Raw genomic sequence first — 19989 nt, forward strand, 5'->3', positions numbered from 1 at the left:
GCCGTAGTGGGCGGATCGGAGCGAGCATAGCGCCAATGGGCGTGGTTCGCTGATTACACCGCGTTGATACTGATATCCTGGCTACCAGCGGCTAACCAACTTCCTCCATCCAGCCTGTTCCAGGCGACGTACCCGCTTCCTCCCGCGTCCTGCCGCGCGGCGAGGAGGGATCGTCCTGGCGCGGCCGACGACGAGCACGGGGGCGACGACGGTGATGACGATGCGGTGACAGCTACCGCGAAGTCTCGTCGAAACGCCGCTCGGAGAGGTGGCGGTTCCTTTTCTCTCGCCTTGCGTCGTCTTTCACGCCGACGTTGAATGGTCGTTCGTCTCCGCGCTTCGCTCGTTTCGACGGGGTCGCGCGCGCACAACCGAGTCGGCTGACGTCCTCGACGCAGTCATTATGTTAATGAAATAGTTATGGCCTCATTCCTGCACGAAGATGCGCGTGGCTTCGCGCGGTCCTAAATGTGAGCGATGTCGAGGACGTGTCTTTAAATGTTATAATACGACGTAAGTGAAACCGACCGGAAGCGAGGAGGGCGGAAAAAATAGCGAGACAGCCGTGACTTAATAGTCGAGTTTTAACTGCATGCGCGTGGTATCGAATCAATATTCAGATTGAAACAAAAGATTCGATTTCGAATTGAATGTTACCGCACTCGGGGAAAGAAGGCGATCAACAATTGAAAACACGGGACAAATTATTCGTTGACCGATTGATCGTCGTGAAAATATCACCCTTACAGCAGTGTACAACACATAGATGTACTAACATTGTCGCCTGCACTATGTATGTGTGTATATGTATAACGTTATCTATCGAAAATTGACCTGAACTACCTGACCCAATATCTCATCCAGTTCCTCATTGCAGAAATCAATGTACACAAATATCACGTAAATTTGTCGCATTAAAGTTTCCCCATCGACGTGAAAAAATAAAACCCGCGAGCCGCGGACTGAATCGCGGACTAATTAAACTAAAAATATGGGAGAATGGATAAGAGCGGTATAAGCGGGATCCGATAATTCTCCAAATAAAGGATCGATGCGGCATTATAAAACGCGCGTCACGCAGAAAACGCGTCTGGCGAACGTGCTGATACAAATACCAATCGGGCGACGTCGTGACGATAAACCGGGCGCGTGAACGGCGCGGAATAAATAAAGAAACGGGCGTTGCGATATAGGGTCGAGAAAAAAAGAGAGGGAGAGAGAGAGGGAGAGAGAGAGAGAGAGAGAAACAGAGAGAGACGATCGCCGGCGTCGTGGTCGTCGACGAGCGAGACGTGGCAGTCCGTGCCATCGGCGATCCACGCCCCGCTGACTGGACTGTTTTTTATTGCACCGCCGCACCCGAAAGATCGACCCGGGGCCGGAGGAAGTTTCCTCTTTCGCCGGGCGAACGGCGAAGAGACAGGGGGGAAGGATGTCCCGCGCGGGGGCGGACGAACGCGCACCGGAGTCTCGCGTTCGGTCCATCCGGTCGATCTGCCGGCCGAGAGCGACGAGACCGCGGGGAGAAGGGAGGGGGGCGAAGTCACCGACAGAGAAGCCACCCCGTGTCGACCTTTTTGCACCATCGCCGGTGCACCGGTGATGACATGACCCTTGATTGGCGTGGATCCGCGTCACGGCTCCGCGGATCTCGATGAATGTCAGTGTCGACATGGAGATGCCGTTCGCGCGGCGAGTCGACCGCGAGACGTGTCTCGACTGATCTCGCCACTAAACCGAAAAACTTTATATATACCGGGAAACAGGCCGGATTCCTTTCCCTAGCGATGAGATAAATGTTGGGGGCTAAATAAAGAAAACGTTGGCACTTAGTTACGTGTTCAAGTGCATTTTAATCTGAATAAGAAACGCATCTGTGAGAGTTACACGCGAATAAACAAATCAAGAGATACACCTAAGGGCTATGTATATTATTTCTCATATACATTACACATTCACTTCACATGTCATGTACGTTACGTTTAATTCGCGTGTACATTACAGTCGAAGAGCCAAATGCATCATCCTAGAAAGCTTTTATATAATACTTGCAGCGATACGATTTACAGCACCGTCGTATAAACTGACTAGCTTCCACACTGATAAAAGAAATACCTAAAAAGTGAAAAATATTTTTTATCAATAACACTTTCACTTAAACCTAAATTCTTCTGTTTAAACAGCTGCCTTTTCATAAAAAAGCTATAGATTTAATAAAATGTATGTTTTCTCACATTTGAAGAGAATTTTTCTGAATAAATATTTATTTCTTCGATACTTTTTCTCTCAGCATATATACCCGGATATTATCGGTGCAGTCCGTGTACGAAAATTCACTAGTATCACTCGGATATTTTCAGTCGCTACTCGAGACGATCCGACCCCGCTAATTCGCGACTGCGGGAGTCGACCGTGCGAGAGAGGAAAAAAAAATACGAACGACTCCGTGTAATGGCTCGTTCGTCCAAAAAAGAAACGTCCGTTTCCGTTCGCAGCTCCGCGATGAGAGGCGCGCCCTTACACCAGCGCACGCCACGATCTATTGGTGGTACGATCAATTCGGCGGATTAAATCCGAGCGGACGGGAGAGACCTCTCTCGCAGGGGCCCGTCTAAAACTTTCTTACGGTGTCATCGCGACGCGCTTTCGATTTTCGCCCGGTCATCGAGTCTCATTTAAAGAGGAGGCGATCCTCGTTAGAGCAGCAAAACCGAGGAGATCGACTGCCTGACCCTCCGGGCGATACGCCCACTCGATACCGCGCTTTGATCCGCGGACAAATATCTTCTCGTTTGACCATTTAGCTTCTCATTTGCCATTTGGCCGAGCATCACGATCGCCTTCGATTGCCGGTTCCGCGACGGCGGCTACCGTGCCGGAATAATACGCACCGTCGTCGACGGAGAGGGGGGCGGGAGAGGGGATGAGAGATGGCGATTGCCATTCCGCTATGCGATTCCGTATTTTGAGAATCGTTTCGTAACCGAAGATCGATGTTCTTTGCGCGAGCAATGCCGCCGCACGCCGTCTGCATATCAAGCCGTCCCGTAAAGCGCACGCATGAGTTGCACATGCATGCATGCGTACTTACCTCCCCTATGCGTGCACGCTCGCGCATCGCCGGTCTGTTTTAACCCTTTCTCAAGCTGCTCAGGTACACACACACACACACACACCCAGCCGTTGATCATTTCAGTTGCACCGTAATACGTAAAAATGACGTGAAAATGAAAAATGATCTTTCGAAGCTGCTCGTGTCCATGAAGGGAAAAAGAGTTGTTCCCGAAGTCGTTTCTCGCGAGTTGGGAATTCCCACGTGTTGTTATATGATCGGAAAATCTGTTCGCGTTGTGAGACGGAAAAGAATATTTCTCGCCGAGTCATTATCGCGTGAGACCGCGTTATCGACTCGAAGTTGCAATGTTACTCGTTTGTTACTCGAAGTACGTCAGAGGACGCGAATAAGTTTAAAATACGGGAGACGAATATTATGTGTGACAATTCGGTTACTTTGAAAATACACACTTCGGAATCTATTTTAGATCTATTCCAGAACTCCCTCTTCACCGGCCCCTTATTTAAAGCGCGAGTTTTCGATTTTAATTCCATTCGCGCGCGGATCCCGTCTCGGTTTTCGGCGATTCGCCGCTCGTGTACGTCGCACACACACCGGGAGAAACTCGGTAATGCGACGCTCGGCAATCGATACAGGCGATGAAGCATAAACGAGCCTATGAATTAGTGATGTAACCGCGGGTGTCTGATTACCGTGCGCTTTCGGACACGCCGGCTCGGTTAAGAAGAACAGAAACAGAGGGTGTCGAAGGGGCGCGCATTAGCGCCTCGTTTATTATTTATGTGTGAGAGTTATATGTAAGCTCGCGTGCGCGCGCATATATATGTATATGTATATATATATATATATATATTATACATATATATATACATATATTATATTGTATAAATATGTATAAATATGTATATATATGTATTCGTAATTTCCGTGCGCGCACGACACGAATTTCGTTTCGACGCGTGCACGCAGGGAAATTGTCGCTTACGTTCGCGTTTCACCCCTGGGACCGTTTCATTTGTGCACCCTGCGGTAAGGTTGCGCAGCCCACCCCGCGGTGGGTGAGCCGTAGGCAGCTTTCGGTAATATCCGTCGAACGGGAACACAGTCGAAAGCGATGTCTGACACGGAGACATCGAAATTTTCAAGCGAGTGTGAATCTAGTTTTCGTATTCGTAGCAGGGAAACTCTCAAAAAAACACTTATACTTACTTTTCTCTTTCTGATAATTTTTTTTAATTTATGTAACATTTTAATTAACTATAATTATAAAAATTAAAATATAATTAATATCTAAGAAATAATTTATATATTTTCTATGTCTACGTACTGTCTATGTTAATATGCATGCATAAGTGTGTGATGTAAAGATTCTAATATTTAGTATAAGAATTATTTTAAACCATGTTTTGATTGTCAGTCAAACCTTTTTATAAAATTCCGTATTAATGTAAACAATATTTAATAAGTACACCTGATATTGTAAGTTTGATAAATTAAAAGTGATAGATACATTCGGCAAAAACAATATATTCTTGAAAATTTGATACGCATGAAACATTTTTATAAATTGAAAGTGTCATCTAAATTTTTTATTGTCCGACAACATTGGCTTTTTCTTGCGTCCAACGTTACCGCATATCAGTTGAAGAATGACGCAACTATTTATGCAGTGCTACATCATAAAATCAATTTCTGCAAATATTGATACATCATCGTTGATACAAATAATAATACAAACACTAATACATCAATACAGTTTTTTCAAAGTTTAATATAACTACGCGTCAAACTTTCATGCGAATGCCATGAAGTAACGTCGACAGAACGATATCTTATCTTTAGACCGACTTTAAAATGACAAAAATGTGTATGAGCGGAGGAAATTTGAAGTGGATTTTATAAACTTTTCAGGAATAATTCAGGAATGCGTGAGAGAAACGAAAGACGGCGAGGACGAGAAGAAGGATTTGTCATGGTGCACGAGATCTCTCACCTAGACGAGAATTCCTCCGTACAGGGCGCGTTAAAGTAATGGGTGTGACCGCGATCCTATCGCTCGGGTTTGTTTAAGTAATCGAACGTTTCGGGACCGGACAGCGTATCTCCATGTCGGCATCTGGCCAGCCAATATGTATGATAATTCGAACATGCCTACACCTCATAATGGAGCCTGAATATGTGCGCGCCCTTGGTCCTGATTTTTTTCGTCCTGTCTCCTTTCATACGTAACTGGAAAATCCTCGAGTCTTACAAAAGTATAAATGTAGACTTGTGTGCGTTGAAGAATTTTTTCGAGCAGGAGATATATCGATGTATGTACGTTATTATGAATAACACTCAACGTTATTTAAAGAATCTGATCAATATGTAATATATAATCCTTGCATTTATTTTTATTCATAATTAATCCTTCGATAAGCAGTATCTATTTTAACAATTTTAATCAATTTAGTGTAAAAAGATAATAATTTGCTACTTATTTTTGCTGAATATTTATGATTACAGATATTTATGATTACAGATATTTCGGTACCCTACGTAGGCTAGTAATTTCTCTCTATTTTAATGAATTATGCAATAATGTGTAAAACGTTACATTAGAAATATTTATTTATATACTTCATAATTTATTCTATTAATGTGTTCATATACAATTATTATAAACTAATATTACGTATTGTATATGTGATGTATTGTATATGTGATGTACGTATTTTATACAATTATAATATATAAAATAATTCTACATTATATATATAATAGAAATAAATAATATAAAAATATTAATTTGTGTTTCTTTCTCTCTATCTCTCTGTCTTTATCGCGACTATAAAGTATCATGTTATTAAGTTAACTCACGCTGAATTCGAGAGGATTATCGAGGCGTTCCGTCATGATCGATCGTCGGTAAAGTCGCGATACCAAAAGCAATACCCACAGTCGATACCATTACGAGCGGGGCTACAAAAATACCGTCGTTACATTGATAGCACTCGTTAAGTTTGCGAGCTTAGTCGTCTGGCGACAGCACGCAACAGTCGTTGCCGCTGGACGCCTCGAAAAGCAGCCTGTTACCTTTCGGTTTCGTTAATTAAAATTACTGACATTATAAAACGCTCGCCGACTACATTGAGTAAAGTATAATTCACGCGTTCTTCGTGACATGTTCCACAACGTAGCAACGGCCGACGTTGCTAGTGTGTCGCGTAACTTCTTGCGTGCGTGCCAAAACGGAGACGCATACAGAGTGGAAACCCTCGTCGCAACACACGGAATTCGCGATTGGTGCGACTTCCGTCACACGGATTCCGGCGACACCGCGCTGCACGTGGCGGCGCGAGCTGGTAATATGAACGTAGTGAAGTATCTGTGCGAACATTTCGACATGTCGACGTTTAAGATCGATGTCACCAATAAGGACATGAAGAGGCCTTCGCACGAAGCTGCGCAATTTGCGCGAGAAGACGTTTTAAAGTATCTACTGGAAAAAGGTATCACGTTCTTACTTTTTCATGAACCACGCGAGCCACCCAGCAAAATTTGCTAATAACATTTGATAATATCAAATGGAATATATCTATCGACGTAGAAATTAGTCGAATTCGAAAATATCCAAAAAATAATATATAGTTATAAAATGAATATCGACTCATCTGTAATAGCATGAATAAATCACTTAACTTTTCTATCCGAATGTATATTCTACAAAAATATTCCAATTTTTTTTTTTATTAACATCTGTTTCAAATTTGTACTTATTTTTTACGAGATACTTATGACTAAATTATACTGTATATACTATATATAATTATAAATATATATCACTCAGCATCTGGTTTTTAGATTATGCGTTTAAAAATCAATTTACATCGCAATCGTGATTTCGATTAACATTCAGCTCTTATTCCGAGAAAATTATTTTACTCGGATTTAAACTACTTGAAATTATGCCAGAATTACAAATTTCACTGAACGCCAAATATACCGTCATATGATTCGTAAAGGTGCATCGGTAGACGCTTTGAAGCGCGGCGATTGGACGCCTTTGATGCTCGCATGCACGAAAAGCGGCTACGTAGCATTCCAGTGCATCGTTACTCTTTTGATGGCTAAGGCTAATGCACGTTTACGCAATAAAGACGGCTGGACGCCGTTATTTATCGCTTGTCGGGCCGGTGATGAAAACGTGGTCGATTTATTATTGGAACATATGCCGGAGTGCATAGACGATCGAAGCAACAATGGTCGCAGCGCGATGCACATTGCTGGTAATTGTATATGCTTATAATATGTTAATTTCCCTTAACTCATGTTATATTATCGTATGTAAATATTAATTGTCTGACATGACTATTTGTATAAATATTATTATAGTAACTATATAAAAGAGAATGAAATGATGTAAGAAATATGAAAGATGAAAGATGAACTGACCAAATATGTGCTATCTCGTCAGATGTAAGAATAACTGAGCTTTTTTCGCAAAAAATTTCAGTTTAATTATTATAAATGTAATAATAAAATATTCTTCTATTCTGTTCGAAAAGAATGAAATATCAAGTATGATGAGATAAAACATAAATTTTTTGCTTCTTAAGTTTTATTTTATGAAACGAGAATCTCAGGTCTCTCCGATGATCCTCAGTGGAAAAAGTCATATCGGGTCGATCGTGACTATCTTCGGTAGAAAAAGTCGTATCGAATCAGTCGCAATACTCGACAGTTCAAATTTCGCGTGAGCAACTGGCAAATATACGTAGAGAATATACCTAGAGAGTACATACCTTCGTTGGATAAATCAGGGTCTGCGGTATTCCGATATTTCTCTTCATCTAGTAAAATGTTTCCCTCAACTCTCACACCCTTCCCGAATATTTTTGTCGTCCATTTCCTTCCTTAATATATAATATACATGTACTATTTAATGTTACAATATTTGAATAAATATATAGTTTTAATGCTTTCTTCTTTCCAATATTTTTATATCGATTTCTCTCTTAATGTGTGTGAATTTACATTGAATTTACAATGATGAAACTTTTATATAACCTAAATGAAAGCAATTTGATTATTACAAAACCTTTCGAAATGTTTACATTGTTAAGAAGAAATAAATACAAATATCCGGATAAAAGCACTTTTAAATCGTTTTCAAACCACTTATTCGTCTTTCTGCGTCTATGATCTGTGATCCATTTTGAATCTCTAATTATTACAGCATTCCACGATCACGAGAGAGTAATTAATTCGCTCGTTGCGTTGAGACCGAGTCTATTAAACGCGCAGGACTCTTCGGGCTCCACGCCACTTCACGAGGCGATGAAGAGCGGTAACCTGAATGCAGCAAGACGCATCGTAAATTTAGGCGCCGATGTCAATCTCGTAGACAATGTCGGTCAAACTATTTTGCACGTAGCTACGTTAACTGGTAACGTGGAGGCTGTTGAATACATTTTGGAGTACAATTTGATTGACGTGAATCGCAAAGCTTCTTTCGGCATCACCCCGTTAATGGCAGCTCGAAGGAGTAATCACAGCGATGTAATCGATATCCTCATGAAAAATGGTGCCATGTAATAAAATTTATATCTATGGCGAATACTTGCTCTTACTACATTTCCGAAATATCTCGTGTAATCTTCCCCGTAACCCAAACAGATTATACAATATATAATGAGCGATGCGATTCGATATTTTTATCGTTTAGATTCTCATACTTAGCGCGTCTGCTAAATTGAATTTATCTCTCCTTCAAACAGAAAGAAAAGTCGAATCGACGTTGATTCGAAGTCGATGCGTCGATATCAAATACTAGTCGATATTTTTGTCATTTTCGACCTTATAAGAAATATTGTCTTTATATTAATTGAACAATTACAAAAATGTAAGTTTCCAAGTCACAAAGAAGCTGAAAAATGTTCATTTGTAACAGCAAGTGCAAGACTTTCGGCCAGTGCAACGTTAAATTGAAAGTCGAAAAATCAATGATATCAGTGATTCGCGCCTGATTGCATGACTTTGACCTATGGCTGAGGATGGGTGAAAGACTCAGGCGAGTGGCGTTTTATTCAGAGATTGGTACACATTTATTAATCCTTTGTTTTTTCTTGTATCAGACAGTTTTAAAGAAGCATACAAAAATCAAGAAACGGAGGCTCTTATTAGTTCGGAGATACCTAGGCTTTACATTCTTCTTCGTCCTCTACCCTTTACCCTTCCTCCTCTGCTTCGTTAAACTTTCTTTTTCAGCGTGCGCAGGCAGGCGACGTAATACAGAAAATTCATGCGCTTACTGTTATACAGTATATGCGTGCTCGACGAGGTCCTTAAACCCTAGAACGCTAATGCAACGTAATCGGCAGTTAGTGGTTAACACCTTGCGGCACACGATGCGACGAATTCTTTTCGAGAGCTACAACGAAATAAATAGAAATGAACATACTTAAGCATTTCCTCGGGGAAAATCAGTCAATAATAATAATTAATTCTCACGATCATCGCGTAATTAAATCGCTTGCGTCGCTTTATCGCCAGCGCCAGTCGTGTAGCGCGCAAAATAGAACTCCAAATAACTGCAATCATTAACGATGATGCCGCAGGGAGTTAAGATGCTCTTAAAATATGCCGAAATATCGCGGGATCGTGTAAGAAAAAAATAAGAAGCACCTAATGTGTCAATGATCTCATCGCTTGTTGATATCGACCTTATTTACAGTAACCATAAGGAGAATACCAATTGGTGGACAGAAAGAACGGAAGATTGACGCGCGTTAGCGACCTCGGTTAGCGTTCCAGGGGTCAAGTATCGTTTACATCACGAAGGAGAAACGTAAGAGGTAAGATCACAGAATCGTACGAATTCCATGCGATGTCCAATGCGTGGATCCTGAAGTCCGCGAAATGTCGCGGCTTCCGATTCGAGAGATACGACGGTTCGGGGAGAGGGAGATGAACGGGAACGGTTTCGACCCTTTCCTCCCTCCGTCGAGCCCTCCGAGTGCCAGCGACCTCAGTCGCGTTAGTCTCTCTCTCCTCGACGAGATACTCGCGCTACGTTCTCCGTCCACGACTATTATTATCGAGTATACTATATAGCACAGTCGTGCGTGTGTACGGTACGAATATTGTTTGTTTTTTGTTTAACTATACTACATGGTACAATCGATATCTCGAGTGCGTCGGCTCTGAAGCTCGGAGGTGGCCAACGGGGATAAGGCGAGGGTCGACATTACCGCGCGCGATCACTTTGCCGTCACTTCGATCGCCCCCCGCGGGGCCCGCAACCTCATAGAAAAAATAGGTGTGTGTGAATGAAGGTTTTTTTTTTCGCGTAAAGTAACTCGCACCGAACTCGCACCTTCTCCTCTCGCGATCCTATTCCCCTCTCTCTTATAGCAAATCACAGTATATACATAGGACGCAAATGTTGCTCCGGGGGGAGTGGAGGGGTTTCTCTCGAAACGTCTCGAACCGGCTCCGAAGGGGGGGGGGGGAATTTGAGGGGGNNNGGGGGGGGGGGGGAATTTGACGGGGGATGATTCTCCTTGTCTTTCTTTTTCTACTTTATTTTATCTTCTTCCAGCTTCGCTGCTCGATTCGCATTCCATCTTTCACGCTCGGAAACGAAAGCTTATCCGCTAAGTATCTCGCGGAACGAAGACGGGAGATTCGCGGAGAGAGAGAAATGGTAAGGTGAAGGGGATTCTCGAAGGCGAAGGGGGAGAGGAGGGAGGGGGGAAGTGAGGGACGACGGGGGAAGGCGGGAAGTAAAGGATTGTCATGGCGAAAGGAAAAAAGGAACATCTCAGGTCGGAACAGTCAATTAATCTCGCGCCTGGTTTCTTCACCGCCGGGAAAACGGGCGAGGATAAGAAGAAGGGGTGAAAGGAGTGGCCGGGGCGGAAGATATTTACATTTATAAAACGGCTAAGGATAAAACATGCACTGTACATTGTCTGATCGTGTCCGATCAACGTGTCTGCATACCACGCGTGCTCCCCCTCGTCCTCTGTCGACCCTCTTTCTCGCGCAGCGATACAAATACGTGTATGGACGAGTGTGCTCGTTTTGTCTTTTTCTCCTTTTTTCTTGTCTCTCCTCCTCTTCCACCTCCTTCCCGTTCAATTTTCGCACGAGGCGGCCGGATCACGTGAACCACCGCCGAATCCAGCATAGAGATATGGGTTCGGTATGAGAAACCGATAAAATTACATCCGTAACGATTCTTCCTTATGATTCGCTCGAAATATAATCGGACACTCGAAGCTGATCGGAAATGAAGTAAGAGTCCACTTTGGGTACGTATAATCTCATATACTCGAAACAAGCTTTGGAAATGGGTCGTTCTAAGTATAACGTTATATTTAAAGCGGATTCCTCCCGAACGTAGAGAGCGAAGGATATCGCTTTAAATATAATTTTTGCATTCGAAATGGACTCGGCGGGTTCCGGGCCGATCCCGGGGCCGCCGTCGCCGCCTCGTTTACTCTCTTCTCCTCCGCCGTTCGATCTACTTTTAGTGGAGTTCGTTATAAATATCCAACGATTACTTGGGCTCTTTAATATTTTACTTCCTTCGCTTAGTTTATTTACACATTAACTAATACGTCGTGGTACTTAAGTTAAGATCGCCTCGCGCGCGCGTGCTCCGCGCCTCGTCACCGATAATAATAGCTCGTAATGCTTTGCTACTTACTAGTAAAACTCGCTTAGTCTAAGTATGCTTTCTTTCCGCCTGCCGGTCATCATCATCTCTCAGGGCGTCGCGTGTCCTCGCTCTCGGTTCCTTAGATCTCTCTCTCTCTCTCACACACACATACACACACACACTCTCTCTCGCTCTCACACACATTCTCTCTCTCTCTCCGTCTCGCGCGCGTTCCACTTTACATTACAAGTATTCAACATGTACAAAGCTCTATTTACATTATGTACACACACACACATAGTCTTCGGAGTCCTTCGCGACGATAACGTCTCGCGTGTATTGCGCGTGTCCTCGTGTGGTGTCTGTATTCGTACACGCGGTGGAAACTTCGGTCGGGACGCCGCAGCCTGGACACTTCGAATAAGGAGCACGTCCGACCGCGCTCTCGTTGCGCGTTATCGATCGCAAACAGGCTGCTTTTGTCGCGGATGCGTAACATTAGGCACGCGGCGCTTTGATTCCGTCGTCTCTTTTCGTCGTTCGCCAAGAGAACGCGGTCCGTCTTCATCTTACCTAACGGGACGCACTTCGGTCGACTTTCGGGCTCTCGGCGGCCCTCCTCCTTCTTCCCTCCCTCCCTCCCTCCCTCGCTTTTCGGACTCGCATGACACGTCGAACAGATGGAATGTGAGTGCTTTCGTAATTATCTGGCAATTAGACGACGCGCAATTTGAGACTCGCAGTTTCCCCCGGTCGTAGAAAACGATAAGCATCATGAGCTAGCTCTCCTCCGGTTCAACGCTCTCTCTCTCTCTCTCTCTCTCTCTCTCTCTCGAATAAATCAGTCGTGGCGAAACTTAAATTCTAGAAGCGACTCGTAGTCTCAATCTTCGACCGTGGCTCGACAAATCGGCGGATTTGACGAGAAAACCGATACTGGCAGTCTTAATGGTTAGGTAATCTACAATTTGGTCGTCCCAATTAACGTCAGATGAGGGCCGGAGAGCTCTTGGAATATATTTATGCCGGGCGATATATTTGCGCTATCGGCAAACAAACGTCTACGTACGAGGTGTGAGGATTATCGACGAGCTGACGATCATCGTGTTTGGGATGTTGCGAGAAACCATTGGCTGACGGATACATGCCTCGGACGCCGAAATGAGCAATTACGTCTTAAAACTGCTCGAGACACATTTACACACCTAACGTAGCTGGTACCCTTAATGCGATATTATCACTATTACAATTCTCCTACGTGCGTGTTCCTCGTGAGAACGAGGAATCAACTAAGCGACCACGAAGTCGCGACGCAGTGGACAAAGATACGTCGAATCTGTCGCATTTGCCGGTAATCTCATCGGCATTCGAAAACGGTGCTCAAATATTCAAATGAAAAGAAACTATAGTTATACAATAATAGTCTAATTCAAAAGAAAAGTGTTAATTAATTGCGGTATTTCTTTCAATAATCGAAAGGTAGAAGATACCCATGGAAAGCATGAGAAATGCGTCCTGTATCGTTCCAGCATGTGATTTCTGTATTATTAGAAAATATATTATCGTATTCTTATATGTATTATTGAAAATATATACGAGAAGTTCGTTTTCCGTATCTTTTAGCTATAAACACATCGACTTTTCACGTTGAGACACAAGCGACTTTATATATCACGAAGGAAGATTGCGTGCGGCATCGACGGTGATAATTTGTTTGTAGGATAACTTAATTCACGTGGTGTGCAAATCCCTCTTGTTCCGTTCAGACTTTATTTCAAGTGTTAAGAACAGGCTGCCGAATAATACAAAATAAAACGCACAGAAAACAGAGGAAGTGTGTGGTGTGGCTCGCAGAAAGGGAAGAAAATAAAGTACAATTTTAGACGTGTTTAAGTGTTGCGGAAACACAGTTGGCTCAACGTAGTTTCATCCACGGTGTATCGCGTCGAGAAGACTATCGAAGCTCGCTCTCAACATACTCCTCTCTCCGTTCCTCTTTCTCTCACTCGGTCGAGAATCCTCGTGGTTTTTCGTCGTCATCGTCGACGAGGGATGGCCGGGAAACGACGAACTTTCCCACTCGACTCACAGTTTTTCGCCCGTGATACAAAACACTCAGGGATGATAAAAAATAAATAGCGCGCGCGCGCGCACGCGGTATATCCCTCGGTTAGACGTTTAGCTTAGCTCACGCGTTCTCATGTACACACGGTTTTCCGTTTTTAAAAAATAGTAAAAAACAGTGACTAAGTGTTCGCGCATTTTTCCACGTCGCTCGGGAAATCCGCTTGTATCACTAATATTTACTTGCCCGCGTACGATTCCTGGGCCCATTCATTTCTCTCTCTCTCGCTTCCTCTCTCTCTCTCTCTCTCTCACTCTCTCTCGTCACAATAATAATATATTGTTACTGTATACATACATATACATACATATATATATATTTATTTTTTTTATTTATAAAAATAACGTTCTGGGACTAAAACGTAACGTTCCAAAGCGGCGCGCGACGAGGAGCTACCGTAGTACGCGACTGATAAAGGCGCTTCAACCATTGCCCCTCGATTTCTTCTTTGTTCTTCCCGTACGGGAGGAAATCCAATTTCCGGCCAACGGGGCGAGAACGCGCTCGTTACTTCTCTCGCTCGTCGAAACACACGAATCGGTGGTGAAGGCTCGCGCGCGCGAGCGCGCACGCACGAGGAGCGCGCAGCGAGTGTTAGGACGAAGCTTTGCGCAGAACCGGCCACACTACGAGGAGGTAGTTACTTTAGGATAAGTAGATAAAAAGAATAACGCAACGGCGATCGTGTAACCGGATAATTGCAATTTGTTCTAATCGAGACTTTTCTTGACATTCTATTCTTTAAAGAAAGTATTCCCGCAGCGAATGAACGAAGTACGAAATATCGGCACTGATAATTCCTTAAGGGCAAGTTTCGTGAAATTTCCTCGAGTTGTTAAAAAAAATGCCAATGTCGACATACCGCCGTCGAGCACTTTTCCGATCTGTCAAGTGGAAAACGATGAGTAATAATATGTTGGACATAAAATAAATACTGTTGTCAGAAAGCGCGAAAGGACATAACGAAGCGTAATGTGCCGAATCTTACCTCGATATGCACGTTTCAAAGCCGATCTTATATAATCCGATATTGAAAACTATTAAATACATGTCTTTCGCGTAAAAGTTGCGTAACATTCATAACCAACTACACGTCGTTCATCGGGAGGCGTTGAGCTGAAGCGACGAATACCGCGACCCGCGACGAGACCGCTCCGGCTGAAGGTAACTTCGCGTCAGAAAAAATAAAAAGATATCCCCCGTTTATACAAATATAAAAAAAAAAAAAACAAAAAAAACCGTCGTCGTCATCGACAAAATTCTCAGACATCGGACGACTCCGAGCGCTCCTTTTCTTCCTCATTGCGCGAAGTTGAGCGTCGCCGAGCGGCGGTCTCGTTACAAATCGCACGATACCGATTCCTTCATCGAGCCGTCGTCGATCCCGCGTAAAGATCGCGTTCCGGGCCCACATCGATCCTCGACGACTTCCTCGACGATCATTGGCGTGTCGTCGGCGACTCGTGTCATACTCGGCCGGTGGCGATATGTCTAGATATCTATGTTACAACACCTGTGTTTTCTAAGTTGGGCGAGGTCACGCCGACCCGGTCCACGCCTGGAAAGCTTTGCACCGCCGAATACTCGCGGGTACGCCGGAGAAGCGACACCGATGAGAAGCGGTAAGCCGCGATTCGGCCGTCACATCGGCGTGTCGCGTCGAACGCGGGATCGAGCGGTTGCGTTAAACGCACGTTCGCCCGCCGCTCGCGTGATCGCGCCGACGTCGACGCGCGGTCGGGTAGCGCGATTGCAATTTACTCGCCCTCGGCGAACCGCGTTTAATGCCAACGCGACACCTAATATCACCAGGGACGCGCGTTTGACAGCCGAACCGCCGTTGAATCCGCCACTTATCGTCGCACTGAATACCGGCTCGCGACACGCGGTCCTGTCGAGTCTCGTAATCCATTCCTCTCCCTCGACCTATCACGATCGTGCGGCCGCGGGTCTGGAAAGGGCCGGACGCGCCGAGGTATCGACGGGTGTTCGCGCGATTTTTCCCTCTTCCGAAGTCCGTCGCGCACGAGAATGGGTTTCCATGTGTCCTTCTGGTGGTTCTCTCGCCGTAGAAAATATACCGATCCAAGTGATTCGTGGGAAACGAGACAGAGCGCATTAACTCGAAAGCGCTTCGGCCCCGCCGGGACTTGGTGATTTTTCTTCTAGAATTTCAAATCTCGGAGACACGCGAATTTTATGAGAAAATGAAATCAGTATGTATATATATCCGTGCATATATAAAAACAGAGAGTTAGAAAATAAATACTTCCAACGTCTAAAATTATTTTTACACCTTCCGCATACACTCGTGCGAGAAAGAAGGAAGATATGAGGTAAACATGTATGCACAGGCCGGCACTGAAGTCTTTACACATGAAGTTCTATCCTTCTAAAGCTCATCATGTACTTATTACGGGAAAGTCTAAAATGACAAAACATCGTGTGTAAAGAATTGAGGGTTGGTCTACGTATACTCGTTTGCACAATATGGTTTGCGTATGTTTTTCTTTTCGACGAAGTGTTAAGAGGCATCAAATGGTCACAATTGCGAGCCATTATTCATGAGCTTGCACGAAGTGGTAGTATACGAGACATCTGATAACTGCAACGAAAGTTTCAGAAAAAGATATGAGCATTGTTATTATAATTTTACTTTGCTGTTCAGTAAGAGGAAATAAAGACCACTATATATACCGTCTATTGTCATTCGATTTATATCGTAATCAATTACTATGCAAGCCCGTTAGCAGTGGCTCGCAATCATTACCATATCAGACGTTTTTAACTTCATTGAGAAAAATGTGCAAATCGTGTTGTACAAACGAGTGAACATTATGTTTTGATTTAGAAAATATATGAATAAAAAGTTATAATATTCATAGAAAGAGAGGGAGAGAGAGAGAGGGAGTAAAATTTAATTATATTATTAAAACAAATCTTTAAATAAAAAGTTAATTGATTTGAAAAAAATCGTTGGGATGAATCTCTCGGAACCGAATATTTTATGTCGTTCGGCGCAACTTTTGACGCAAAGTCATTTTTGCAAACTGTATTACTCATACGATATATATTCGCATAAAAAAAAATAATAGCAACAAATATTTCGCAAAAATTTCCACGAGCCACGTTCTCAATATATCATGATAAAACTTTGGTTCATTACACTCGTGCGAAGCCCGCCAAAGTGGCGTGATCACGCGCGATTGCACTCGGAAGATAAATTTTCCTTTCGTGATTCCTTTTTTGCTTTCGTTTTCTCGAAACCTTCGAAGCCGATTCTCGCGTGGGTGCGGATTCCGGAAAGCTCCCGTCAATGAGGACTCGTCACGTTCTGGTCTTTGCATTCGATTCGCCAATTCCAAACGCCCGGCCACGAACGGGCACACATCGTCGTCGTCGACTTAGCCTAAACGAGAGGTCCGCTACAATTCTGTTATACAGAGTCCGCGTCGCGGCGATTTTCTCACGCATTCGCACGCATGCACATTCAGGTGTATCCTAAGAGAGACGCGGACGTCCGTTGGACGACGTGGCAGTCTAGTTGGACGTCCGTTTCAATCACACACACGCACATACGCACACATGCGCATACACACACACACACTCTCTCTCATCCTTGTTCTTCAGCAGCTGCTCTGTCTCACTGCTGATCGCGAGGAGACGTCCGACCGAATCCGAACGGATGCCAGCCGAAGGGCGGCGCGCTTCCGGCAGAACGCTCGCGATACGAATCGATTTATGGCTAAAACGCGCGACGAACCTTCCTCCGCGCGCGAACCTCGGCGAACGACACACACCGTCGCGCTTACGGTACACGCTTGAGCTAAAAAGCGGCAACACACGTCCGCCTCCCGCAGGAGACCTAACGCCCCTTTCGCACAAGCCCCCGAGCTTAACGAGAAGGGGGAGCGGGGCGGGCTAATCGCCGCGACTAAGCACGCGCTTCTTCTCAGGAACGAATCGTCGTATCTTCACGTCACCGTCACCACCGTCACCCCCCCCACAACCGTCACCAGCGTAATTCCCGGAGACAGGACGAGCCGTCCGGTCGCGCGCGAATCCGCCGCGCCGGAAGAACGTCCGCGTCGTCGGGGGGGGAAAGGAGAATCCCTCTCTCTCCCTCCCTTTCCTTCCCTCTGCCCCGGGCCAGTCGAGTCGTGGAATCGGGCGGACCTAACACTCGCTGTAGGACGGCGGCGGCATACCGCGACCCGTGTACATGTCCGTCTGCGGCTGCAGGTGGCAGACGACGGTGTGACCGTCCAACACGGCCACCGTCCGCGTGTGGTCCTGCTGCGGCGGCATGCCGTACGCCGCCGGTAGCCGCGGCAGGTCGCCGAGCTCGTACCTGGCCTGCTGCCGGCGCAGCTTCTCCCAACAGGCGTTCAGGGTCCGTTCCACCGTCGGCCCGTACTCCGTCGCGTCGTAGTGCGCGAGGTTACCGGCGGCCACCCCCCCGTTGCCGCGCTCCGCCATCGGCTGGCCGTAATGCGGCAGGTTGCGGTCGGCGGCGGGCGAGTACGGTATCAGCGGCCGATGGTCGCCGTAGCTCCTGGAGGACTGCCTGCTCATGTCGCTCTGCCGCCGGCCGTCCTCGTCCGACATGTCGGACACCTGAATCTCGCCGGCGCCGACGACGCCGCCGATACCGCCGGCGATGATGCCTGGCCCTGCGACGCCGCTTCCCCGCTCGATCTCCTCGTACACCGGGTCGTCCTCGTTGGCGAGGCCGCGAGGCAGGTGCACGTGTTGACCGTGGTGAGCGTGCAGCTGGTGATGCCCGGCGCCGTTGCCGCCGCGACCGTCCACGATCTCGGTGTACGTGTGATTGTACGGCATCGCGGCGCGCCTGCCGCCGGTCGTCCTGTTGCCGGTGCTGTTCATCTCGCCGGCGTCGTTCGGCCCGCGTCGCCTTCCCGAGTGGCCGAGCGTCAGGGTGTTGTGCGTCCGCGGGGAGTCTTCCTGCTCGGAGCCGCCGTGTCCGGAGTCGCGGGAGTAGGACTTAAAAGAAATGTTCTGCGGAGAGAAAGAGAGCCGGCGCGTTAGAGCGATCGGCCGACGAGCCGCCGAAGGGAGGAGGATGAGACGCACGCCAGAATTGCTCGCGAATCCTAGGCAGAACGAATGTCTGAGAGACCCCTTAAGGCTTCTGGCCCCTCGTTGATGACGTCAGAAAAGACGTACGCCAAGAAGTCTCGCGTCTATACGTTCAAATAAAAAGATATGCCCACGAAATGACACGTGATTGATTCAGTATGCTCGTAAAATTGTTCAAACACTTTTCTTTTATTCGAACAATCAATAAATAGTCGAAAAATTAACTTGACATGGAGCCTTCCCTTTTAATCTCTTTTCTCGAGATTTTGTCAATGTTAACTTTACGATCTATCTATTGATTATTTGTATTGAGCAGAGGGAAAGGTGTTCGGACAATTTTACAAGTGTGCTGAATCACAAATGTCATCTTGTAAATACACCTTTTTATTTGAGCGCAAGAATTCCTGGCATGCGTCTTCTCGCTTCTGACGTCATCGAACAAGGACAGCCTGGAAGGACCGGAAGCTTTAAAGACGTCTGGAAAATATCTAAAAAGAAATAGAACGACTTTCAGACATCTTTAAAAAGCAAAAAACCTTTCAGACATTTGTTCGGTCCGGGAATCACGTGTGTCAAACTCGAGAACGCTCGGGCAGACGCGCGGGAATATACCGCGCTTTCATCTCCGTTGCTTTTTATCTCGCTTTAATTATGCTCGATTTACGGCCACTTCCAAATGAAACGGCTCAATTGATGATCGCGCATGCATGAGAGCGGCGGGAAAATCCGCCGTTCCGTGTCGCACGAGGACCGTATTTCACGGTTAATCATCCTCCTCTCCTCGTCGTACGGGGTGTGCAACAAAAAAAAAAAGATTAACACGTAACGTAAACCAAGGCACACAAGATGAGCTACACACAATTCATGACAGGATAAATGGAGCACTGTGTTCTGATATAAAACGTCATAACCGCGTATTCGCATTTGTTCTTGCGCCCGCGGACGCGTATCAGAATAAGAAAAAAAGAGAAAGGGGGTGGGGAGGGGGGAGGCAGTCCGTAGAGCGACATGGCTTATTCCATAGCATCTCCGTCTCCTCTG

The 19989-nt window shown here is 45.6% G+C and overlaps 2 protein-coding genes across 6 annotated transcripts in view; one reads left to right on the plus strand and one right to left on the minus strand.

Annotated features, from left to right (window-relative positions):
- The first annotated feature begins 6102 nt into the window (after positions 1–6102).
- Positions 6103–10563, plus strand: LOC106747016 (ankyrin repeat domain-containing protein 16-like). The gene is made up of 3 exons (XM_014624248.1): positions 6103–6567; positions 7081–7344; positions 8295–10563. The coding sequence occupies exons 1-3, from the start codon at positions 6240–6242 to the stop codon at positions 8651–8653; spliced, it is 951 nt and encodes a 316-aa protein (XP_014479734.1). The 5' UTR covers positions 6103–6239; the 3' UTR covers positions 8654–10563.
- A 3556-nt stretch (positions 10564–14119) lies between these two features.
- LOC106747017 (latrophilin Cirl-like) overlaps positions 14120–19989 on the minus strand; it is a 362126-nt gene continuing 356256 nt past the window's right edge. For 4 of the 5 annotated variants that reach the window (XM_014624251.1, XM_014624252.1, XM_014624249.1 and 1 more), the window contains one exon: positions 14120–18867. In XM_014624251.1, coding sequence (XP_014479737.1) covers positions 18025–18867 — 843 coding nt within the window. In that variant the 3' untranslated portion in view covers positions 14120–18024. The remainder of the gene's footprint in view (positions 18868–19989) is intronic. The other variant, XM_014624253.1, reaches the window with a different exon arrangement.

This window comes from Dinoponera quadriceps, unplaced genomic scaffold (genome assembly GCF_001313825.1).
Source record: "Dinoponera quadriceps isolate SergipeBrazil2010 unplaced genomic scaffold, ASM131382v1 scaffold2088, whole genome shotgun sequence".
NCBI classification, from domain to species: Eukaryota; Metazoa; Arthropoda; class Insecta; order Hymenoptera; family Formicidae; genus Dinoponera; species Dinoponera quadriceps.

Bases quoted from the DNA above. Each gene is read 5' to 3' on its own strand.
- LOC106747016 (XM_014624248.1), top strand. From the start codon at position 6,240: ATGTTCCACAACGTAGCAACGGCCGACGTTGCTAGTGTGTCGCGTAAC. The intron at 6,568-7,080 runs GTATCACGTTCT...TGATTCGTAAAG, and splicing joins AAAGTATCTACTGGAAAAAG to GTGCATCGGTAGACGCTTTG. The intron at 7,345-8,294 runs GTAATTGTATAT...TAATTATTACAG, and splicing joins CAGCGCGATGCACATTGCTG to CATTCCACGATCACGAGAGA.